General features: G+C 57.9%; 2 protein-coding genes across 3 annotated transcripts in view; both read left to right on the forward strand.

Moving 5' to 3' along the window:
- The window catches only part of LOC119098969 (katanin p60 ATPase-containing subunit A-like 2), a gene marked incomplete at its 3' end in the record, with an annotated part of 17988 nt that extends 10330 nt beyond the window's left edge, over positions 1–7658 (forward strand). The window contains 6 exon segments of the mRNA XM_037222020.1: positions 6190–6306; positions 6540–6590; positions 6592–6628; positions 6631–6710; positions 6712–7291; positions 7642–7658. Coding sequence (XP_037077915.1) covers positions 6190–6306; positions 6540–6590; positions 6592–6628; positions 6631–6710; positions 6712–7291; positions 7642–7658 — 882 coding nt within the window.
- Positions 7659–7669: 11 nt separating this feature from the next.
- Positions 7670–17902, forward strand: LOC119099514 (trafficking protein particle complex subunit 13). 2 transcript variants are annotated; one of them, XM_037222669.1, is made up of 9 exons: positions 7670–7694; positions 8884–9046; positions 9694–9915; positions 10520–10637; positions 12457–12477; positions 13930–14026; positions 15091–15317; positions 16050–16150; positions 17021–17902. In XM_037222669.1, the coding sequence occupies exons 1-9, from the start codon at positions 7688–7690 to the stop codon at positions 17274–17276; spliced, it is 1212 nt and encodes a 403-aa protein (XP_037078564.1). In that variant the 5' UTR covers positions 7670–7687; the 3' UTR covers positions 17277–17902. The 2 variants fall into 2 exon arrangements, with proteins under 2 accessions (XP_037078564.1, XP_037078565.1); XM_037222670.1 differs by lacking the exon at positions 12457–12477.
- The last annotated feature ends 594 nt before the right edge of the window (positions 17903–18496 follow it).

Genomic DNA, 18496 nt, shown 5'->3' on the forward strand with positions numbered 1-18496 from the left:
TCTGCCATATAACCACATGTCTCACAATCATTGTTCCAGATAAAACAAAATCAGGCCAAAAACAACATGTTATATCAGCAAGCACATTAAAACAAGCATTTCAACATTCACCTTGCAAGCACAGTGTAAGTTTCATTCATTGTGAGCTTATATCCATCCATTAGGATCCAACATTTATAACCACAAGTTGAAAACATGAATACATGCTGGTGGAAGGACGGTTATTTGTACTGGGCATATCGAATGCAGGATGGCTCCAGTGGTTTGGTGTGCAGTTTTAGGTCAGTTTGGTGTAACTGTTGCACCATCTGTATCAATATAACCTAAATTTTCAGGCCTTGTATGACACAGGGACTGGGAAGGTGGGGCCAGTCTATGGGTCCAGTCTGCCTTGGTGTCATCAAAGATAATGACAGCAGTTGTGCTGTCTCAATAATTGGGCTCCTCAGATCACCAGCTTTGTCTCCCCTGTAGTGCTCATTTTTCCCCCTTATCTTATGACCTGCCCCTCATTGTCAGGTCCTCATGGTACCCATACTATGCTGTGCATAGTCAGAACTGAAAAGTGGGTGCACCATGCTGAGTCTTTGCTGACCATTTGAACATTTGAAAATAAGCATATTTCTGGAACTTTGCTTAGATTTTCAAAGATAATTTCGGGTAGCCTTGACAAGCCCCAATAACATCAATGGTTGACACTTTTTAACATGCACTTTGATTGGTTTGCATGGGTGGTCTAAAAAAGAGAGCACTTGTGCAGGTTTTGGTGTGTGTGCCCTGAACTCTCGACCTGAGTTGTACCTTACCTTCTCTGTTTTAGTCATCATATCAAATTGTGCTTGTTGCAGTTGCAGTTGCAGTTGCAGTTATAAGCATAGTAATTGAAGAAGTTCACACTCTTTGCAATGTTTTTGCATGGGTTGCATGGAGGACTTTTGACTCAAGCACTGGGCGCTGAACATGATGCCCAAGCTGTGCTCTTCCAGATGATCAGATCAGATTTCACCTTTGGTTGTTTTGCTAGGCAGCTGTAGATGTTTGTGCATGCTGTAATCACAGCATAACTGCCCTGGGCCATGTTGACCCTGTTGGGCCAGTTGCCAGTCGATGTCCCCAAGTCGGTCCGGCCACACAACACACCTGCTCCGGGACATGTCAGTAAATTTGCTGACTGGTCCAGAATTCTGTACCTTTCTCCTAAACCACAGAGGCAGCAAACATGACGGTCAAATGACGACCGACAGTGAGATCAAGATGACGCCCATTGCTCTGGTCTCCGGCCGAAGAGGCATGCTCTGAACCACCGCGGGTCCTCCGGTCTCCCTGCCGACGATGCATGCTCTGAACCACCGCGGGTGCTCTGGTCTCCGGCCGAAGAGGCATGCTCTGAACCACCGCGGATGCTCTGGTCTCCGGCCGAAGAGGCATGCTCTGAACCACCGCGGGTGCTCTGGTCTCCGGCCGAAGAGGCATGCTCCGAACCACCGCGGGTGTTCTGGTCTCCGGCCGAAGAGGCATGCTCTGAACCACCGCGGGTGCTGCGGTCCCCGGCCGAAGAGGTGTGCTCTGAACCACCGCGGGCAGAGGGACATCGTGGCTGCGTCTCCAAGTCACTTCTACATCAGGCCGCAGTGGTACCCTCGGCCGCGTCATTAGAGCCGCCAACTATGGGAGCAAAGCGGACTGCACGTCATGTGGCCGAAAAAGAAGGGGGAGCGCTTGCCGGCCACACAGAGAGCGGAAGCGCGGTGTAGATGCCGCATCATATCTGGGCGTGATCTTTTCATTTCGTGATTGCCATTGTTCCGCAAGCGCATTGGTAATGTACTGTGCTCCACTACTGTAGGCTCAATCTGGCACGGACTGAAATACGAAGAGTTCACCATCACGAACGTCATCGGCTTGTCTTCGGCTCGGGTGTTCTGCCAAGGCCGCGTCGCCCACTGGCAAAGCAGCTATCTGACTTGCTACCTATGACGTTGTAAGCGCCCACACTTTACATAAGCGACTGTATTCTAAGCCGTAAGAACTGCTGTGACGGACTTACGTATGACGTCATAAGTTGCAGCTTGTGGACGGCGTTTGGTAAAAGGGAGCGCGGCCCAGGTGCTTGTAACGTAACCTGTATGCTCTGCCGCGGGCTAGGCCGCAACAGTCGGGGCTGCTGCCTCTGGTTACCCCGGCGCTTGGGAATTGCGGCGCGAAAGAGAATCCTAGTGCAGAATCTTTTTGAAGCCGGCAACTTTTGCATGCTGGCGGTCACGGAAAGCGAGCATTGGTGGTCAGTGGGTTACGACCTGCAAGCTTTGCTTTCAGGCGGCTGTGAGATGTTCGCTTTTGATGTTGGAAGTGCGGCAGCAGCTTCACGACCGCTGGCTGTTTGACATATGTCAGCTGCATGTTAACATATGTCAGTTAACATATGTCAGCTGCACAGAGAAGTGAGACCGGCCCAGACCATCACCGCCCCTATCAAACGAAACCCGGCCTGGAAAAGTTATACTGAACTGCTCTATCTGGAGAGTGTTGTATGCACTTGCCTCCAAGAAGGAGAGTGCTGTGGCCCTCCCGCGATCAGTAACGTCCTCTCGCCACGGCTAAATGGTTTGGGGATGTGGATGATTTTGAAGCTGTCTTTCGACGCGGTGCCCATGCACGTGCCTACTGTTGCCTGCCAGGAGACTTCTCTCCTTCCCCCGCGCGATACTTGCCTTTTCGCAGCCCATGTATGATTGACTTTTGGCGTGTTTGACAGTGCCATTGCGCCGTTGCATTGCTCCCGTGCTTCTGGCAATCACCGGAGGGCAGCGAGGCGAGTCGCGCCTCCCATGGAAAGGCTTCTTTCGCGTAGCCTCTCATCGGTTCGATGTCCTAGTCCAGCACGCGGGGTCACGTTGCGTAACCGTGAGCCCGGGGGCACCGAGCCGGGACGCCTAGCGATTGCCATCGGGACCCTGTTACGAAACGGAATGTGTCCCGCTTGACCGGTTGGAGACGGGATCCGTGCAAATGTCGCGCTGGCCTGTTAGCGGGCCGGAGTCCCCGCACCCGCACTCCGTAGGTCATGCCAATTATGGGGGACAGTCAAAGGAGGTCATACAGGGAGGTCACGCACTATATCTGTGCCACAGACGTAAGAACACGAGGGAGGGAGGAGGAGCTCTGTATGACGGTGCATCGAAGGAGAGTTAATAAGCACCTGACTGTGCATAACCGGGGCCCTGATTCGGAAAGCGCAGTTTCTGCCGATCGATCCCGATTCTGACCTGAGTCGATGCGAATGAGATCGTTTGCGTTGATGATATAAGAGGCAGACGTTCTATGGATTTCATGGAAGCCTACATAACACACCCCTAGACACAGTCACGCCCGACTGCCCTAGTTGGTCCTTACAGTACATGCCACATTGGGGATTAGTTGTTATTTGAGTATGTGCCATAAGTGACATTTCCGTTCGTGTTGGCTTAGATGATTAGGTTGGCCCAACTCGGATTTCAGCTCGCTACAAAATGTCATGGAATCGGTTCTACCCTGAATAACTGAAAATGTTTTGATTCCTGAGACATTTTTTGTTCCGCTCGCGGAGGATCTCAAGTTCGATGTGTACTGTATCGTTGTTGTTGATTGGAGTTTTAGGTCGCGTCGACTACTGTGGTCATTTTGCGCCCCAGACGTGTACTGTAAATTTGCCCCAAAGCAAACATTTCCAAAATGTCATCAAGGTAGTGAGACGACCGGGGGTGACGTAGGAGGGGAATGACATGACAGTTACCACTGAAATATGTTTTGCCCCCTCATAATTTTGGGGACCACTTTTCCCAAACTGAAGATGAAGTCTCTACATTTATTTCACCAAAAGTAGATTCAAGGAGGCTCTTCATAGCTGACTGAGTGGCAATAACTGGGGCTCAGAAGACCATAGCTGACTGACGGGCAACAACTCGGGCCCAGAAAACCATTTTCTGCACGAAGAGGCCCATTTGGTGGATCAGGAGGTACTATTTCGTTATTTTGTGTTGACAAAGACTGCTGGCTGGAGAGGCCCCGCTATGAACTGGGAGTCCCTTGTTTTGGAATAGGAAGCACCCTTGACATATCAGGAGGCCTCTTTTCTAAATCAGTAGGTGCTTCTCATTTGTCAAACGCCTTTCCGGGCCTGCATGTTCTGGTGTGAGATATTGAAACCCGTTGCCGGATTTGGAGGCCCATTTTGTGAAAAGGAAAGATCTTGTTTTGTAATTGGAGACTCCTGTGCGCTGGAAGACCCTTTAATGGAACTGGAGCCCCTCTTAAGGTAAGGAGTCCCTTTGCTGCGTCTGGGATCCCCAGTATTGATTAGAAGACTCTTGTTCGCGATTTTGTTGTGGTCGACATTTATTCACACGAACATTGCCAACTGTAATGACAAATCTAAGAGGCTCGTGTTGCTCCCTGGAAACGACGCTGCCCAGGAGGCCTCCCTTTGAGCAACCCTTTTTTGTTCAGGAGGCCCTTGGAAAGTCTGCCCCCCAACTTAAAATCCGTGGCACCTCCCCGGTGTTGGCATTGTCGCTACGACGATTGCTTGTATGGAGGAAGTCAGGCGCTTATCTGTTGGGAGGCGGAAGGGGAACTGATGCTGTGGGCCTAACCCGATGATTGTAGTGGCCAGCTCTTTAAAGTAATAGCATGGTCCCTGCCGCTCCGGGGCAATACATTACCGTACGGCCGAGGGGGCTATGGTCCCTCCTCCCCCCCCCCCCCATTCCCCAGCGACGGGGGATGATTTCCGTGACTTGTGCCTGCTGTGATCCCTGAACAACACCGCCTTGATTATGTACGTGCTGGGTGTTGAATCGCGCCCGGTCCGATCCGGGCCCGGTGCTCATTTGTTTGCCTTCCCTTGATGTTCCTTTTTTGGACGTTCCTCGAGCACTTGCAACTCAGGCCTTCTTGCCCGTTTACCCGTGTTCTTGTACGTGCTCGCTTGCCGCCTCTACCGCTCTACCGCCCTTACCGGCCCCGTCGCTTTAATTTACCACCAATGATCACCATGGTCACTTTTGATCATCGGCCTCTAAGGATCTAACCGGAAACTGACGCGGCTGGATGGGGGAATATCAACCCCCACGCGATCCCAGGACTCATGAAACATGTACATGACATGGGCGGAGCCCATGAACGTACTTGAACAAAAATTTGTTGACTACTTGCGGCTGTCTGGCCGAGCCTTTATCCACATGACTAAGTTAGCTATAACTATTGATACGAGAGCCATTGGTGCACCCTGAAGTGCTGGGGGTCTGTGGCTCCAGCCTCCTGAGACAGATCACACAGGCCCCTTCACGTGAAACGCTAGGAGTTTACTCTGCGCGCCTCGACTAAAAAAAGATCTTCCGGAACCAGGACGGCATCCAAGCTTTCTCGAACTCCGTACCCATGAATTCATATAAAGCAAAGATGTGATTAGTTGCTAGAAATGAGAACGCTTCTGGAGCTGGCGGCCGCGAGACATATAGCTACGTCCCTGACAAGACCCTGGGTGTGGTCTTGCCGAAGGAGGCTTGAAATCAGAGCAAGGTGTGTCCCCGCCATCGTATGCTCTGGTGACTGACCGATTTTAGACCATGTGACTCACTTTCTGGAGCGCGAGGAGGCGAGGGAAAATCACTCACCGTCGGGAAGTTTTGGCAGCTTTTGCGTGTTGGCAATATGTGCATAATTTTAGGTGCCGTTCGGTGATGCGGGATATAGCCCGTATACCCTGGCTGTGTGATCAAACAACACGGAATACCAGTAGAATTGATTTAATACTTGCCGTTGCCATGGCAACCACTGGCGTCCCAACAACTGGCAGGTGCTGTTATCTGTTTTTGACGGGGACGCGGTACTCGATGTGTTTGCGGGGGAGGCTCTTCAGCTTGCAGTATTGGCGCCGCTGTCCGTTATCACAATCAAGTCTGCTGTTATTGCTTGTAGCGGCGGTCGGAAAGTGTGTTATTGACTGTCATTAAGACACGGATGACGACGTCGGAGCTAACGTTCAGCTCGCTGCGCTGCGACACGCTGGCGCGCGAGACGGCCGAGAAGCGGCTGCAGCAGCGGCGGCGCTGCCTGCTCGTGCTCGTGCACCAGTACCTACCTGCGCTGCGAGGGGTACGCGGGGGCGGCCGAAGCCCTGCTGGCGGAGGCGCCGCTGGCCTTGGCCAGCAACAGCTCTGCGACAACGTCGACCTGGACGTGGTGCTGCAAGACTACGAGGCTTACTATCAGCTGCGCTACCAGCGTGTGCCCCGGCTCAACGCGCCGCGCGGACCGACGGCGGCGGCGAGCCGCAGGCGGCGCGAGCCGCGTCGGCAAGCGACCGCGGGGCCGGCCGCGCGCGCCGGCCGACCCCGGCCGCGGCGGCGACCCGGGCGCCCCGCCGCCACCCGCCCGAGCTGCTGCTGCTGCGCGGCCGAGAGCTGGTGCGCGCCGCCGGGCACGAGGGAGGAGGCAGAGCCGGAGCGGCCGGCGCGCCGGCGCACGCTGCGCAGCTGCCGCCGCCGGCCGGGCCCGAGCTGCAGGCCATGGCGGAGCTGGTCTCGCGCGACCTCTACCTCGACGAGCCGGGGCGTGCGCTGGGCGGACATCATCGGTCTCGAGTCGGCCAGCGCGTGGTGCGCGAGGCGGTGGTGTACCCGCTGCGGTACCCGCGCCTTTTCGCCGGCACGCTGGTCACGCCGTGGCGCCGCGCTGCTGCTCTTCGGCCCGCCGGGCAACGGAAGACACTGCCTCGCCAAGGCCGTGGCCACCGAGTGCAGGACGACTTTCTTCAACGTGTCGGCCGCCACGCTGGTCAGCAAATGGCACGGCGACTCGGAGAAGCTGGTGCGCGTGCTGTTCGAGCTAGCGCGCGCGCACGCGCCGGCCACCGTCTTCCTGGACGAGCTGGACGCGCTGATGGGCCAGCGCGGCGGCCTGGAGCACGAAGCCTCGCGGCGCCTCAAGACCGAACTGCTGGTGCAACTGGACGGGCTGGCGCGCGGCCCGCAGCCCGTGTTCGTGCTCGCCGCCTCCAACCTGCCCTGGGAGTTGGACCAGGCGCTGCTGCGGCGGCTGGAGAAGCGCGTGCTGGTCGGCCTGCCGTCGCCGGCCGAGCGCGCCGCCGTGTTCCAGCACTACCTGGCCGAATGGCCCCTGAGCCCGGCGCTGCTGCTGGAGCCGCTGGCCGAGCTCACCGACGGCTACTCGGCGGCCGACATTCAGCTGGTGTGCCGCGAGGCGGCCATGAGCTCGCTGCGTGCCGTGCTGCGCCGCCTGGAGGGCGAGGATGGCGACGGTGGCACCGCGGCGACCAGGTGCGGCCGGCGCCACTGACGGAGGAGGACCTGCGCACGGCCATCGCTCGCTCGCCGGCCCACCGGCGCCCGTCACTGGGACCAGTACTGTCCGATGGATGGACACGTACGGCGCCGAGTGAGGGACCGCAGGAGGGATCACTGGCGCCCGTCACTGGGACCAGTACGTCCGATGGATGGACACGTATGGCGCCGAGTGAGGGACCGCAGGAGGGATCACTGGCGCCCGCCACTGGGACCAGTACGTCCGATAGATGGACACGTACGGCGCCGAGTGAGGGGCCACAGGAGGGATCACTGGCGCCCGCCACTGGGACCGTACGTCCGATAGATGGACACGTACGGCGTCGAACAAGCGGACGCGAACGATGGCAGGTGAGGGCCCATGGGTACCCGTCACTGTGGTCGGTATGGCCTCCGAATGGGTCTTCGACCGCTCCCCAGTGCAACTGTCGTGACATGGTGGCGACAAGGTGTCGATTAGTACCGAGGTACACATCACATCGGCGTGGAACGAGAAGAGCCGATCTGTCCATGGCCACAGGTGCGTGACTGGTTGGCATATGCGGTGCTGATAATCGTCAATCGTTTTGTTTCAAAGTGGACCGCTTTGCGCGTGGACTCCGCTTGCACGCTGACGTCGATCAGCTACCGACGGAAATAGGTGAAACCCGCAGTACAGGGAGGTCTGGTCGGCTGTGTGCGGGGCCAGAGCATTCCAAATATTGGACTGGGAGTTTGCTGATGGAACAGGCTTGGAACTCCCGTTTGGGACACGGCTTATCATGACGTCATCGGTGCAAATCAGCGCTCATTCGGCTATGGAACGGTTCGGAAAGATCGGCCTTGATGGACCATCTACTGGTGTTGCTGATAAACAGTTGGGCCGGCGAATGGCGCGCTGCGTATGGTGCCTTGCCGGAAGCACTGTGGGTGGAATACACGAATGCCCGAACAATGTGCTTTTGTGTTGGGCGGACCATCGAGACCCAATGAAGTACAGCATACTTACCATCGAGGGTGATTCGGTTGTAGACCATAACTGTTTGGTGTTGTCCGTATCATGTGCATTTAACTCTAGTACTTTCACCGGCTGATTTCTTTTTGCGTGCAACTAAAGGGAACATTTCACCCTTGAAGGTTATTACAGGACATATAATTAGCTCAAATATGAGGTGCTTAAACCGTGCTCAATGGATGTGGTTATGCTATTTGTTTTTGCTAAGAGTGCTGAAATCATAATTGTGCTGAAGAAAAGGTGCAGGTTCGCTGCGGCATGCACAGTATGACGTCATATCTAACCAATCACGACCGGCACCAGCGGGCAGCGGCCAGGTCGTTGGCCGTCGGTGTTGCTGTTCGTCTCCACGTGACACTGTCCTGGCTGGAGATGTGCGGATAGGATAATGGCATCGAAGTACAGCAGCTTGAGCAATTTGAACCTGAACAATGTGCAGCTGTAAATATATGTGTGGGCAACAGGCGAGGTGTTTAGTTCAAAAGCCGTGTCTGCCTGCTGCCGTGGTGGCGCCGTGTTCTCATGGACCGCTCGCTGCCGTTGCAGTGATGCGGCTGACGCGGCCGACGCTGTACAGTAACCCGGTAGTGTCCTGCGACCCGCGCGACCTGCCCGGCGCGACGCTGACCTCGGCGCCGGACGTGACCAGACTGCCCGACCTGCCCGACCTCCAGCTGGGCGAGATGCTGCTGCTGCCCCAAAGCTTCGGGTGAGGCGGGCAGCCGGCGCGGAGCAGCGCCGTGGGCCGCGTCTAGAGCTCGGGTGAAGCGGGCAGCGAGCACGGGGCAGTCGACGCCACGCGGGAATGTGAGACGCGCCGGTGTGATTGAATCATTACTACGGGGGCTGTGCCAGGGAGAGGACACTTCATGGCGGGCGTAATTTGGTTGCGTTGTTTGTTGTGAGCCCATTTGGGGTGTGCGGCATGGCCTTGAGTGGTGAAGGATGGGGTCCAGACGAGGGTCGGGGGTGTGATATTGGCAGTTTTTTTTTGACGCCTTGACTGTTTTGTGGTGGAGTCATAGGTGTGACGCGAAGCCGAGCTTTGAGCTAGTCGTTAGGTATGTGGTATGAGAATATACTTCAATCGAATGTTTGATCTTAAATTGCCTTCCGGCACTGTTTCCACGGCCATCGTGGCGTTGTTTTATCGCCGACTCTCTGCATCGCTGCCGACTATTTACCGTAATTCATTTTGCTTCCGCCAGTGGACAAGACCGTGGTTTTGCGTATCGGGTCACACTCGCTAACCCTCGCTCTCTCATCTCCCTCCCCCAAGAGCATCTACCTGGGCGAGACGTTCTCGTGCTACCTGTCGGTGCCCTAACCCTCGCTCTCTCATCTCCCCTCCCCCAGGAGCATCTACCTGGGCGAGACGTTCTCGTGCTACCTGTCGGTGCACAACCACAGCTCGGAGCCGGCGTCGGACGTGACGGTGCGGGCCGAGCTGCAGACGGGCTCGCAGCGGCTGACGCTGACGCCCGGCCCGGGCGGCGTCGAGCGGCCCGTCACGCTGCCGCCGGCCGCCAGCCGCGACCACGTCATCCACCACGAGGTCAAGGACACCGGCGCGCACATGTGAGGGTCGCCGGCGGCGCCGCAGCAGAGAGGGATTGGGAGCGGGAGGCCGGGACGCGCCCGGATAGCTGCAGAGGGTGGGGGCGGAAGAAAGGCTGGCTGCTGGCCCGCCGTACAGGGCATGCTCAGGATGCCGGGGGTGGAGACAGGAGGGAGGCTGGCCGTTGGCCCGCCGTACAGGGCATGCTCAGGACACCGGAGAGTAGGAATGGGAGGGAGCCTGGCCACTGGCCCGCCGTATAGGGTCTGCTCAGGATGCCGGAGGATGGGGATGGGAGGAAGGCTGGCCGCGGACCCGCCGTACAGGGCGTGCTCAGGCCAGCAGCTCACGTGGATGGGGGCGCGCGAGGGTCCCCGGGGGCACACCTGTGTGAATCGACGCCGGCGCGGCAGACCGCACGTCGGGCAGCAGTGGTATGTTGACATATGAATGGTGTTTGTTTGCTTCCGGCTGAGGTTTCTCTGCACTTTATTGTCGCCCCCGTCGGCGACAATAAAGACAATCGTGGCCATGGGCTGGGTGTGTATGCAGTGGGTTCAGGATGGGGCACGTTGCGGTGTACCGCCGAGCGTGGCTTGCTCTGCACTGTTCTACGCCCCCCAGTCTGGTGTGCGCCATTAACTACATCAGCGAGGCGGGCGTCAGCAAGTTCTTCCGCAAGTTCTTCAAGTTTGAGGTCCTGAAGCCGCTGGACGTCAAGACCAAGTTCTACAACGCGGAGGTGAGCTGGCGCCGTTGCTTGCCGCTCAAGGACCTCAATAAGCCCATGCAACGTGAGCCGTCACCAGCGCAGCCATTGCTCTGTTGAGCCCCGCATGAAAACCTGTACAGAACCGCCAGACGGTTGTCCGCCTGCGCTCGACTCTGTACATAGCCCACAGGGTCCCGACGCGCTGTGTTTCGCCTGGCGCTGGGCACTGCGCAGTAGCACGCCTCCGAGCCGTACCCTGCTTGGTAACCCATGCAACTGCGCTGCTCCATGGCGCACCCCCTCTGGCCATGTGCAGCGGTTCAGCTCCCCGGCGCACCTCCTCGGGGCATGTGCAGCGGTTCAGCCCCGTGGCACATCCCCTCGGGCCATGTGCAGCGGTTCAGCTCCGCGGCGCATCCCCTCGGGCCATGTGCAGCGGTTCAGCTCCGCGGCGCACCCCCTCGGGCCATGTGCAGCGGTTCAGCTCCGCGGCGCAGCCCCTCGGGCCATGTGTAGCGGTTCAGCTCCGTGGTGCGCCCCCTCGGAGCATGCGCAGCAGCACCGTTATGTGACGCTTCCCTTGGCTGAGCGCCGCTCGTGCGTTGTGGGCAGTACGCATCACTGGGTCAGGACATGCATGACGGACTTCCACTTCTCTCTCTCCGTCGTCGTACGCCTCTCCCCCCCCCCTGCCCCCTCAAAACATCCCTGAAACCTACTGGCTGATGCACGCTCATTTATGAGAAGAGCGTCGGGGGGGGGGGGATGTTGCCGGGTGCGGAGCTTGAGCGGGTGTTTTTGTTTTGCTGGGGCCGCGTATGCTGCGACACTTTGCTCTGACTTGAGTCGGTGTGAGGTGAATCAGATGCACTTTTTCGACACTGACAGCAGCTCTGCTGCGCTGAACGGTGCGCCAGAACGGTGTCACTGTTTCGGCGTGTTGAGGCTGGATCATCCGTGATATTGTGACATCCGTGCGAGTTCTATCTCAGGGCTACCATTCGGCAATTTTTTTACCAATGTTTTTCAGTTTTTATCATCAGAGATAGGGGCGCGGTGTAAACGCCTTAAATGTTGAAGAAAAAGCGTAAACATGGCCTTACGCGCGAAAACATACGCTGTTGGAAGATGTGAGGACCTCGAGCCACTCCTGACATTGGCAAAATGTACCCAGCGTATATCACATATATATGAAAAGAAACAAATAAAATTACTGTACGCCCTCCCCGTCCCACTCCTAATCTTGGACAAACTCACCAAATACTGAGCATTGTCCAACATTCTCGATGTGTCTCAGCTTCGCTACCTTAAAATGACGTGGACGCTGCCTTTTGGTGCATTACACCGAATCCTTGGCCGCCCGCTCTCATGAAGCGCGTCCGATCGATGAGAGCTCCAGATGCGGTGCCTTACTGCTCCCTGGACCTGCAATAATCCTCGTCCTGTGCTGTTGCAACGCATCCCCCAGTGGAATGCCGCGCATGCGTGACGTGCCCTTCCTCTCCCCTGCCCCCCCCCCCCCCCCCCCCTCCGGCCCGCGGACGTGGCTGAGACGTGACTGACTGGTGCGGAGATGTCGACCTGGAACGGCCCGTCGTGTCAGACGGCGGAGCGTGACCGCAAGGCACTGTGGGAGTATGGACCTGCCGTGACGTGACGCGACGGACGTGCCGTGACGTGACGTGACGTGGACCCAGGTGGCAGGTCCACCCAGGACGTGCCGTGACGTGACCTGACCGGGGTGAGAGCATGCCTCGCGATCTGACCCGACTGCGATCAGACGTAGGTGTCGCCGGGGACGCGGGCGTCGCGCCCCGGCCTGCTTCACTAACGGCCGTCCGTGTTCCAGTACGATGAGTACGCGGCGCTTGTAAGTTGTCGTGTGTGAGGCTGCCGAGCCGAGCCGGCCGGTCCGCGTGGCTGCTCTAGACTCTGTCGTTTCGGTCGCTGCATGCTCCCGCCGCGCTACGCCTGCTCAGTTCTGAGAGAGTCCCCGACCTTCTGTTGCACGCGCGTGCCTCGGGTGGCGGTGGGCGGCGCCTCAGCGCGCCGGCTCTTGACAGGAACCGATTGTGAGTTGGGGCTGGTGTCGAGGGGCGGGCTGGCACATGTCGGTTGTGTTTCTGGTGGATGGTTTGACGTTGCCGTGGGGTGTGGATGACTGTTTCGGTGTTTGCAGTGTTTGCAAGCTAAGACGCAGTCCATAGCAGTCGTAGATATTCTCATCTGATGCATTTTAAACATAGTGGAGTAATGTTTTATTAAATGTCGAATTCATGCCGACTTCCCCCTCCGCTCCCTCATAATTTTGAAAACAAATTACACGCCGGCCATGAAACAAGGTTAGCACGCCAACGCCTATAGTTTACGCCTATAGTAGAGGATTGTCCAAGGATGCATTCGCAGCTGGTTGTACATTATAGTTGGCAGCGGGAATATTACGTCAAACTGGCGATCTCCCATTAGATGAATAACCAAGTTTCATTTGACCTCTCTCATTCCTTTACAGAGCACATGGAGGTGTAACACCGTTCCATATATGCCATATTATGCACCTGGCTTGTGTTCCGAGTAGTTTTGCTAACTGCTGCTCCTGCTTATTTGCTTTTTGGCTTTTGTAGCATATTTCAGGCTTTGCGGGGATCCTGGGACATTCAACGCTATGCGCTTGAAACGCAGATGTTTTGGTCATGTTTGCGATTGTAACATGAATTTGTAATGAATAGAATCGTTGCACAGAATTGACCTGAAATATTAACAACGTTTCTATGTAAGCGTTGCAGGTATATATATATATATATATATATATATATATATATATATATATATATATATATATACATATCAATTTCCATGTTCTCTTGTCCTTCGGGTTGTGCTGTCTGTGTTTCTGGTTTGCCATGCCGGCTAGTCGCCTTCCGTCACAGGCGAACAGCGTCTACGACCTGAGTGTTTTCCTTCCGCCACAGCCAGGCAGTGACTATATTGTCATTGTTCTTCTCGTAAACCCTTCAGCCAGCATCCAAACCTCCCCGATGAACTCCGCTATGTTGTAACTCCGTGGTGGGTTATCTCACCGTGCCGTTCTGAACCGCATCTACTGCCGTATATTCCCCTGTACTCTGTGACCTTTGAATGTTGCCTGGTTCGCTTTATTCACCTGTACCTGTCGGACTTTACCGCGATACCCTAAGTTATCCACCGCCCTTCGAGTTCCCTGCGATCCGCTGCACCGGTGCACCGCCGTGCCATCGGGTGGCCCCGGACGCCGCGCGTGCCTCTCGGCGCCGCTGAACCCGTCGGTGGCGCGGCTCTGTTCCAGTCAGACGAGGTGTACCTGGAGGCGCAGATCCAGAACGTGACGCCCGCCGCCATGTGCATGGAGGGCGTCTCGCTGGAACCGTCGCCCCTCTTCGACGGTGGGTCCCTGTCGCTGTGACGGGAGATGGCTACCACCGACGGCGCGTCCGGAAACCCGGGCATCGTCAGCACCAACGACAACGACATGGCCGCCAGCTAGGCCTGCTGTTGCCGGCCCTACTGTCGGCCTGCTATGTAATGGATCTTCCGGAGAGGGATGAGGATGCCTTATTCGGCATGTGATTGTTTGCGCTGTTGGAAACGGCAGCACAGCACCACTTTTTCCCCAGAGTTTCTGTTTTTACGGATTACGTGTGTGCCTCTATGGCCATCTCTTGCGGAGCAGTGAGCGGGCTGGGCTCGACGCCTGATTCCCCCGTCTGTTGGTTACGTTCAGCAGCTGCTGACTGTCCGGCGGTCGTGTTCGTCCGTCAGCTGCTGGCCCTCTGCGATGCTGGTGTCCGGTACCTGCTGACCCTGAGACACTCGTGTCCGGTACCTGCTGGCCCAGACCGACACCTGTGTCCGGTACCTGCTGACCCAGACCGACACCCGTATCCGGTGCCTGCTGATCCTGACCGACACTCGTGTCCGGTACCTGCTGACCCTGGCCGGCATCCGTATCCGATACCTGCTGACTCTGACCGACACCCGTATCCGGTACCCTGCTGACCCTGACCGGTACTCGTGTCCGGTACCTGCTGACCCTGACCGACACCCGTGTCCCTGCTGACCGTGACCGACACTGGTGTCCGGTACCTGCTGATCCTGACCGACACTCGTGTCCGGTGCCTGCTGACCCTGACCGACATCCGTACCCGATACCCGCTGACCCTGACCGACACCCGTATCCGGTACCTGCTGACCCCGACCTGTACTCGTGTCCGATACCTGCTGACCCTGACCGATACTCGTGTCCGGTACCTGCTGACCCTGACCGACACTCGTGTCCGGTACCCTGCTGACCCCGACCGACAACCGTGTCCAGCACCTGCTGACCGTGACCGACTCTCGTGTCCGGTACCTGGTGACCCTGACGGACACCCGTGTCCGGTACCTGCTGATCCTGACCGACTCTCGTGTCCGGTACCTGGTGACCCTGACGGACGCCCGTGTCCGGCAGCTACCGATCTGAACGGCGTGTCCGGCGGTGAGTCGTCGTTCGGCCCCAGCGGCTGGCTGGGACCGCAGGACAGCCGTCAGTACCTGTTCTGCCTGGCGCCGCGGCCGGAGCTGCGCGCCGCCAGCAAGCAGCTCAAGGGCGTCACGAACATCGGCAAGCTGGACATCACATGGCGCACCAACCTGGGCGAGCGCGGCCGCCTGCAGACCAGCCAGCTGCAGAGGATGGTGGGTGACGTAACTGTACTGAGGAAGCTGTGGAGGCTGGTGGGTGCCGACGCAGTTGGAATGTTATAAAATAACTTAATCCGAATCTGCTGAGCGTGATCTCTGGCCCCCATCATCCTATCGCGAAATTCCAGGTCAACGGCAGAGTTCGGTACGAAAAGGTTAACGCACTGCAATGCTGGGCTCAGTCCGTTCTGTCCTTTGACGTCACGTGGCCTTTAGCGCGGTTGCTGCCACTGGCTGCAGGCCATATCTGTCAAGGACAAATAGCGAGCGCGAAAAAATAGTGGAAAAATGGCGAAAAAGCGATTCCAATCCAGCTCACCGCGGTTGGGTAGATGGGAAGGCAGGCGCTCTCACCAACTGCTCCATTGGGACAGACGCGGGGGTGTGCAGGGTGACGGGGAGAGGCCTATTTCGGAGTTAGTTCCCGGAGATTATGGGTGCGGATGGGTTTGTTTAGGCAAGACACGTGGTCAGAAAGGCGGTGTTTTGAAATCAAGTCGTTCAAGTCGCACAGCTGCCGTTTGACGGCCAGGTGGGCAACGTCGTCGGCCTCGTGTTTACGGCTGTAGGTGAGCAGGCTGCCAAACAGCCGTGTGCTCGCACCGGTGGCTGTCCGAGGTCTCGCCCACCGTCCTGACGTGGCGTGACCTGAGGTGACCTGACCTGAGGTGACCTGAACTGACGTGGCGTGATCTGAGGTGACCTGACGTGGCTCGGTCGCCTCAGACGCCCGGTTACGGGGACCTGCGGCTGACCATCGAGGACATGCCCAGCGTGGTGGAGCTGGAGGAGACTTTCCACTTCACGTGCCGTGTGCAGAACGCCAGGTGAGTGGCACCGGCCAGCCGATGGGCCTGGGGCACCTTCTGGAGGCCAGGGCGGACAGACGTGAGCTCGCGCGAGGCGTCGTTAGAGTCGGTGTCGTTCTCGGTCGGAGTGTGTGCCGGCCAGTGGAGAAGTTCGCAGGGAGCTGTGCTTGTCACTGTTAGCCTTTGGGTGGGATGTTCAGGGGTGTCCGCCATTGTGTCTGTCGATGATGTGCCCGCACTATATGTTTCTGCGTCACTGACCATGTGCTGGCCGCCAACTCAACTCCCTGCCGCGATGTTGCCCTCCTGTCTGACGCTAGCCGCACCTTCTCTGTCGCTGACGTTCCCCGTCCCCACGTGAGGCATCTCCGCGCACTCCGCCGTCTGTGTCAGCATCTGACGCCCCTCACGTTCGCGCCATTGTTCCCCTGCCGTGCGCACCAGTGTTCCCTGTCGTGCGCGCCAGCGTTCCCTGCCGTGCGCGCCGGTGTCCCCCTCCAGTACGCCTCAGTGTCTGACGCCCCCCGCCAATGCGTGTCAGTGTCTGACGCCCCCTCCAGTACATGTCGGTGTCTGGCTTCCCCTCCAATGTGTATCGTTGTCTGACGCCCCGTCTAGTTCATGTCAGTGTCTGTGCCCCTCCAGTGCGTGTCAGGGCCTGCGTTCCTTCCAGTGCGTGTCAGTGCCTGACGCCCCCTCCAGTGCGCGCCAGTGTCTGATGCCCCCTCCAATGCGTGTCAGAGTCTGACGCCCCCCCCCCCCATGCGTGTCATTATCTGACGATCCCCTCCAGTGCGTGTCGGTGTCTACGCACCTCCAGTGCGTGTCAGTGTCTGACGTCCCCTCTAGTGCGTGTCAGTGTCTGACGCCCCATCTTGTGTGCGTCAGTGACCGCAGCCTGGCGCTGTCGCTGCGTCTGGAGCCGCCGGCCGGCGAGCCGGGCCTGGTGTGGCGGGGCGTCAGCGGGCGCCAGCTGGGTCAGCTGGCGCCCGGCGCCACGGCGCCAGTGACGCTGCAGATGGTGGCGCGTCGCCTCGGGCTGCAGACCATCTCGGGCGTTCGCCTGCTGGACGCCGGCCTCAACCGGCCCTATGACTACGACAACCTGGCGCAGGTGTTCGTGCGCCGGCTGTGCCCCGTCTGAGGCGGCGGGTCGAGGCTGAGCCTCTCGGCGTCTGTACCCGCTGCCGTGTCGGTGGCTTGCGTGAGAGAGGGTGGAGCCGGGCAGACGTGAAGCAGCGCGAGGTTGCGCCGGACGTGTGGTCTAAGGTGTACAGTGGAGGACGCGGGTGAACGCCCCTCGCCGTGGGGTCTGAGGCGTTGCGCTGTGGTGATGGCGCCTGGCATCTGTGAATTGAGTTATGCTTGTTACTGACGGTAGCAGTTTTGTTAAGTTGTATTATCATTTATCATTGCCGCAGATGAGTTAGTTGTGGACGGACCCGCCGGGTAGACGTGCCCGACCGAGAGAGCGGCGCTGGGTTTTATTGGATGCCGTTTATATAGATGCGCCATCCGGGAGTATGTCAGTGACGCGTCCGTGCCGTCTCATGGTTTTACTCCGGCTTATACATTCCTTTGGTGAGTTATTCGGTCCGTATCAGATGCTGGAACCTTATTACGTGTGGGACTCGAGATCCTACAGGACTGATCAGGGAGCGATTCACGCAAGTTGTCCTAGTCTGCACACCAGCTGAATCGCCTGTGAACCGATACCAATCTTCGAGACGTTGGTCAGCGCAGACGGATGGGACGAACTTTGATATCCAGTGACAGCGAAAAGACCACCGCGCCAGCCGGTTGTGCGTGTCTGTTCAAGAGCGCTGCTCCGACGTGAGTGCGTACGCCCGACGTGTGACACCGAGTACACACGCTCGTTTGAGAACCATCTCGCCAGTTGGTGCTGCCTGCGTGCGCTCACGAAAAACTCGGGAGCGTCCGACCATTCCCGTGGGATCTCGGTGAGCAGTCTGTTAATACGCCCCGGAGCTGGCTGTTCTCGCTTGGGCGGGCCACCGTGTGTGTCGTATTATTGGCGTCCCGCTCCAGCGCTCGCCGAAGCTACAGCGGTGACGGCGAGCCATGGCGCCATACCGCCCGCAGCGCGCCGCTTCAAACACGACCTGCGAGTTTCTAGATAGTCGCCATTGGGCGTGCACGGGCGCAGCGGGAGCTGACGCACTCAAGTAATCCCATCATTAGGCCGAAGTGTCCACGCTTACACTCTCCCACGATGGCTAACACTGCATCTGGCATTCCGCCATGGCCAGCACCGCATCTGACATTCCGCCATGGCCAACATCGCGCCTGACGTCCCCCCATGACCGACATCGCACCTGACCCACACCACCCAAGACACGGCCG

This window comes from Pollicipes pollicipes, unplaced genomic scaffold (assembly GCF_011947565.3).
Source record: "Pollicipes pollicipes isolate AB1234 unplaced genomic scaffold, Ppol_2.1 Scaffold_4740;HRSCAF=5597_pilon_pilon_pilon, whole genome shotgun sequence".
Lineage (NCBI taxonomy): Eukaryota > Metazoa > Arthropoda > Thecostraca > Pollicipedomorpha > Pollicipedidae > Pollicipes > Pollicipes pollicipes.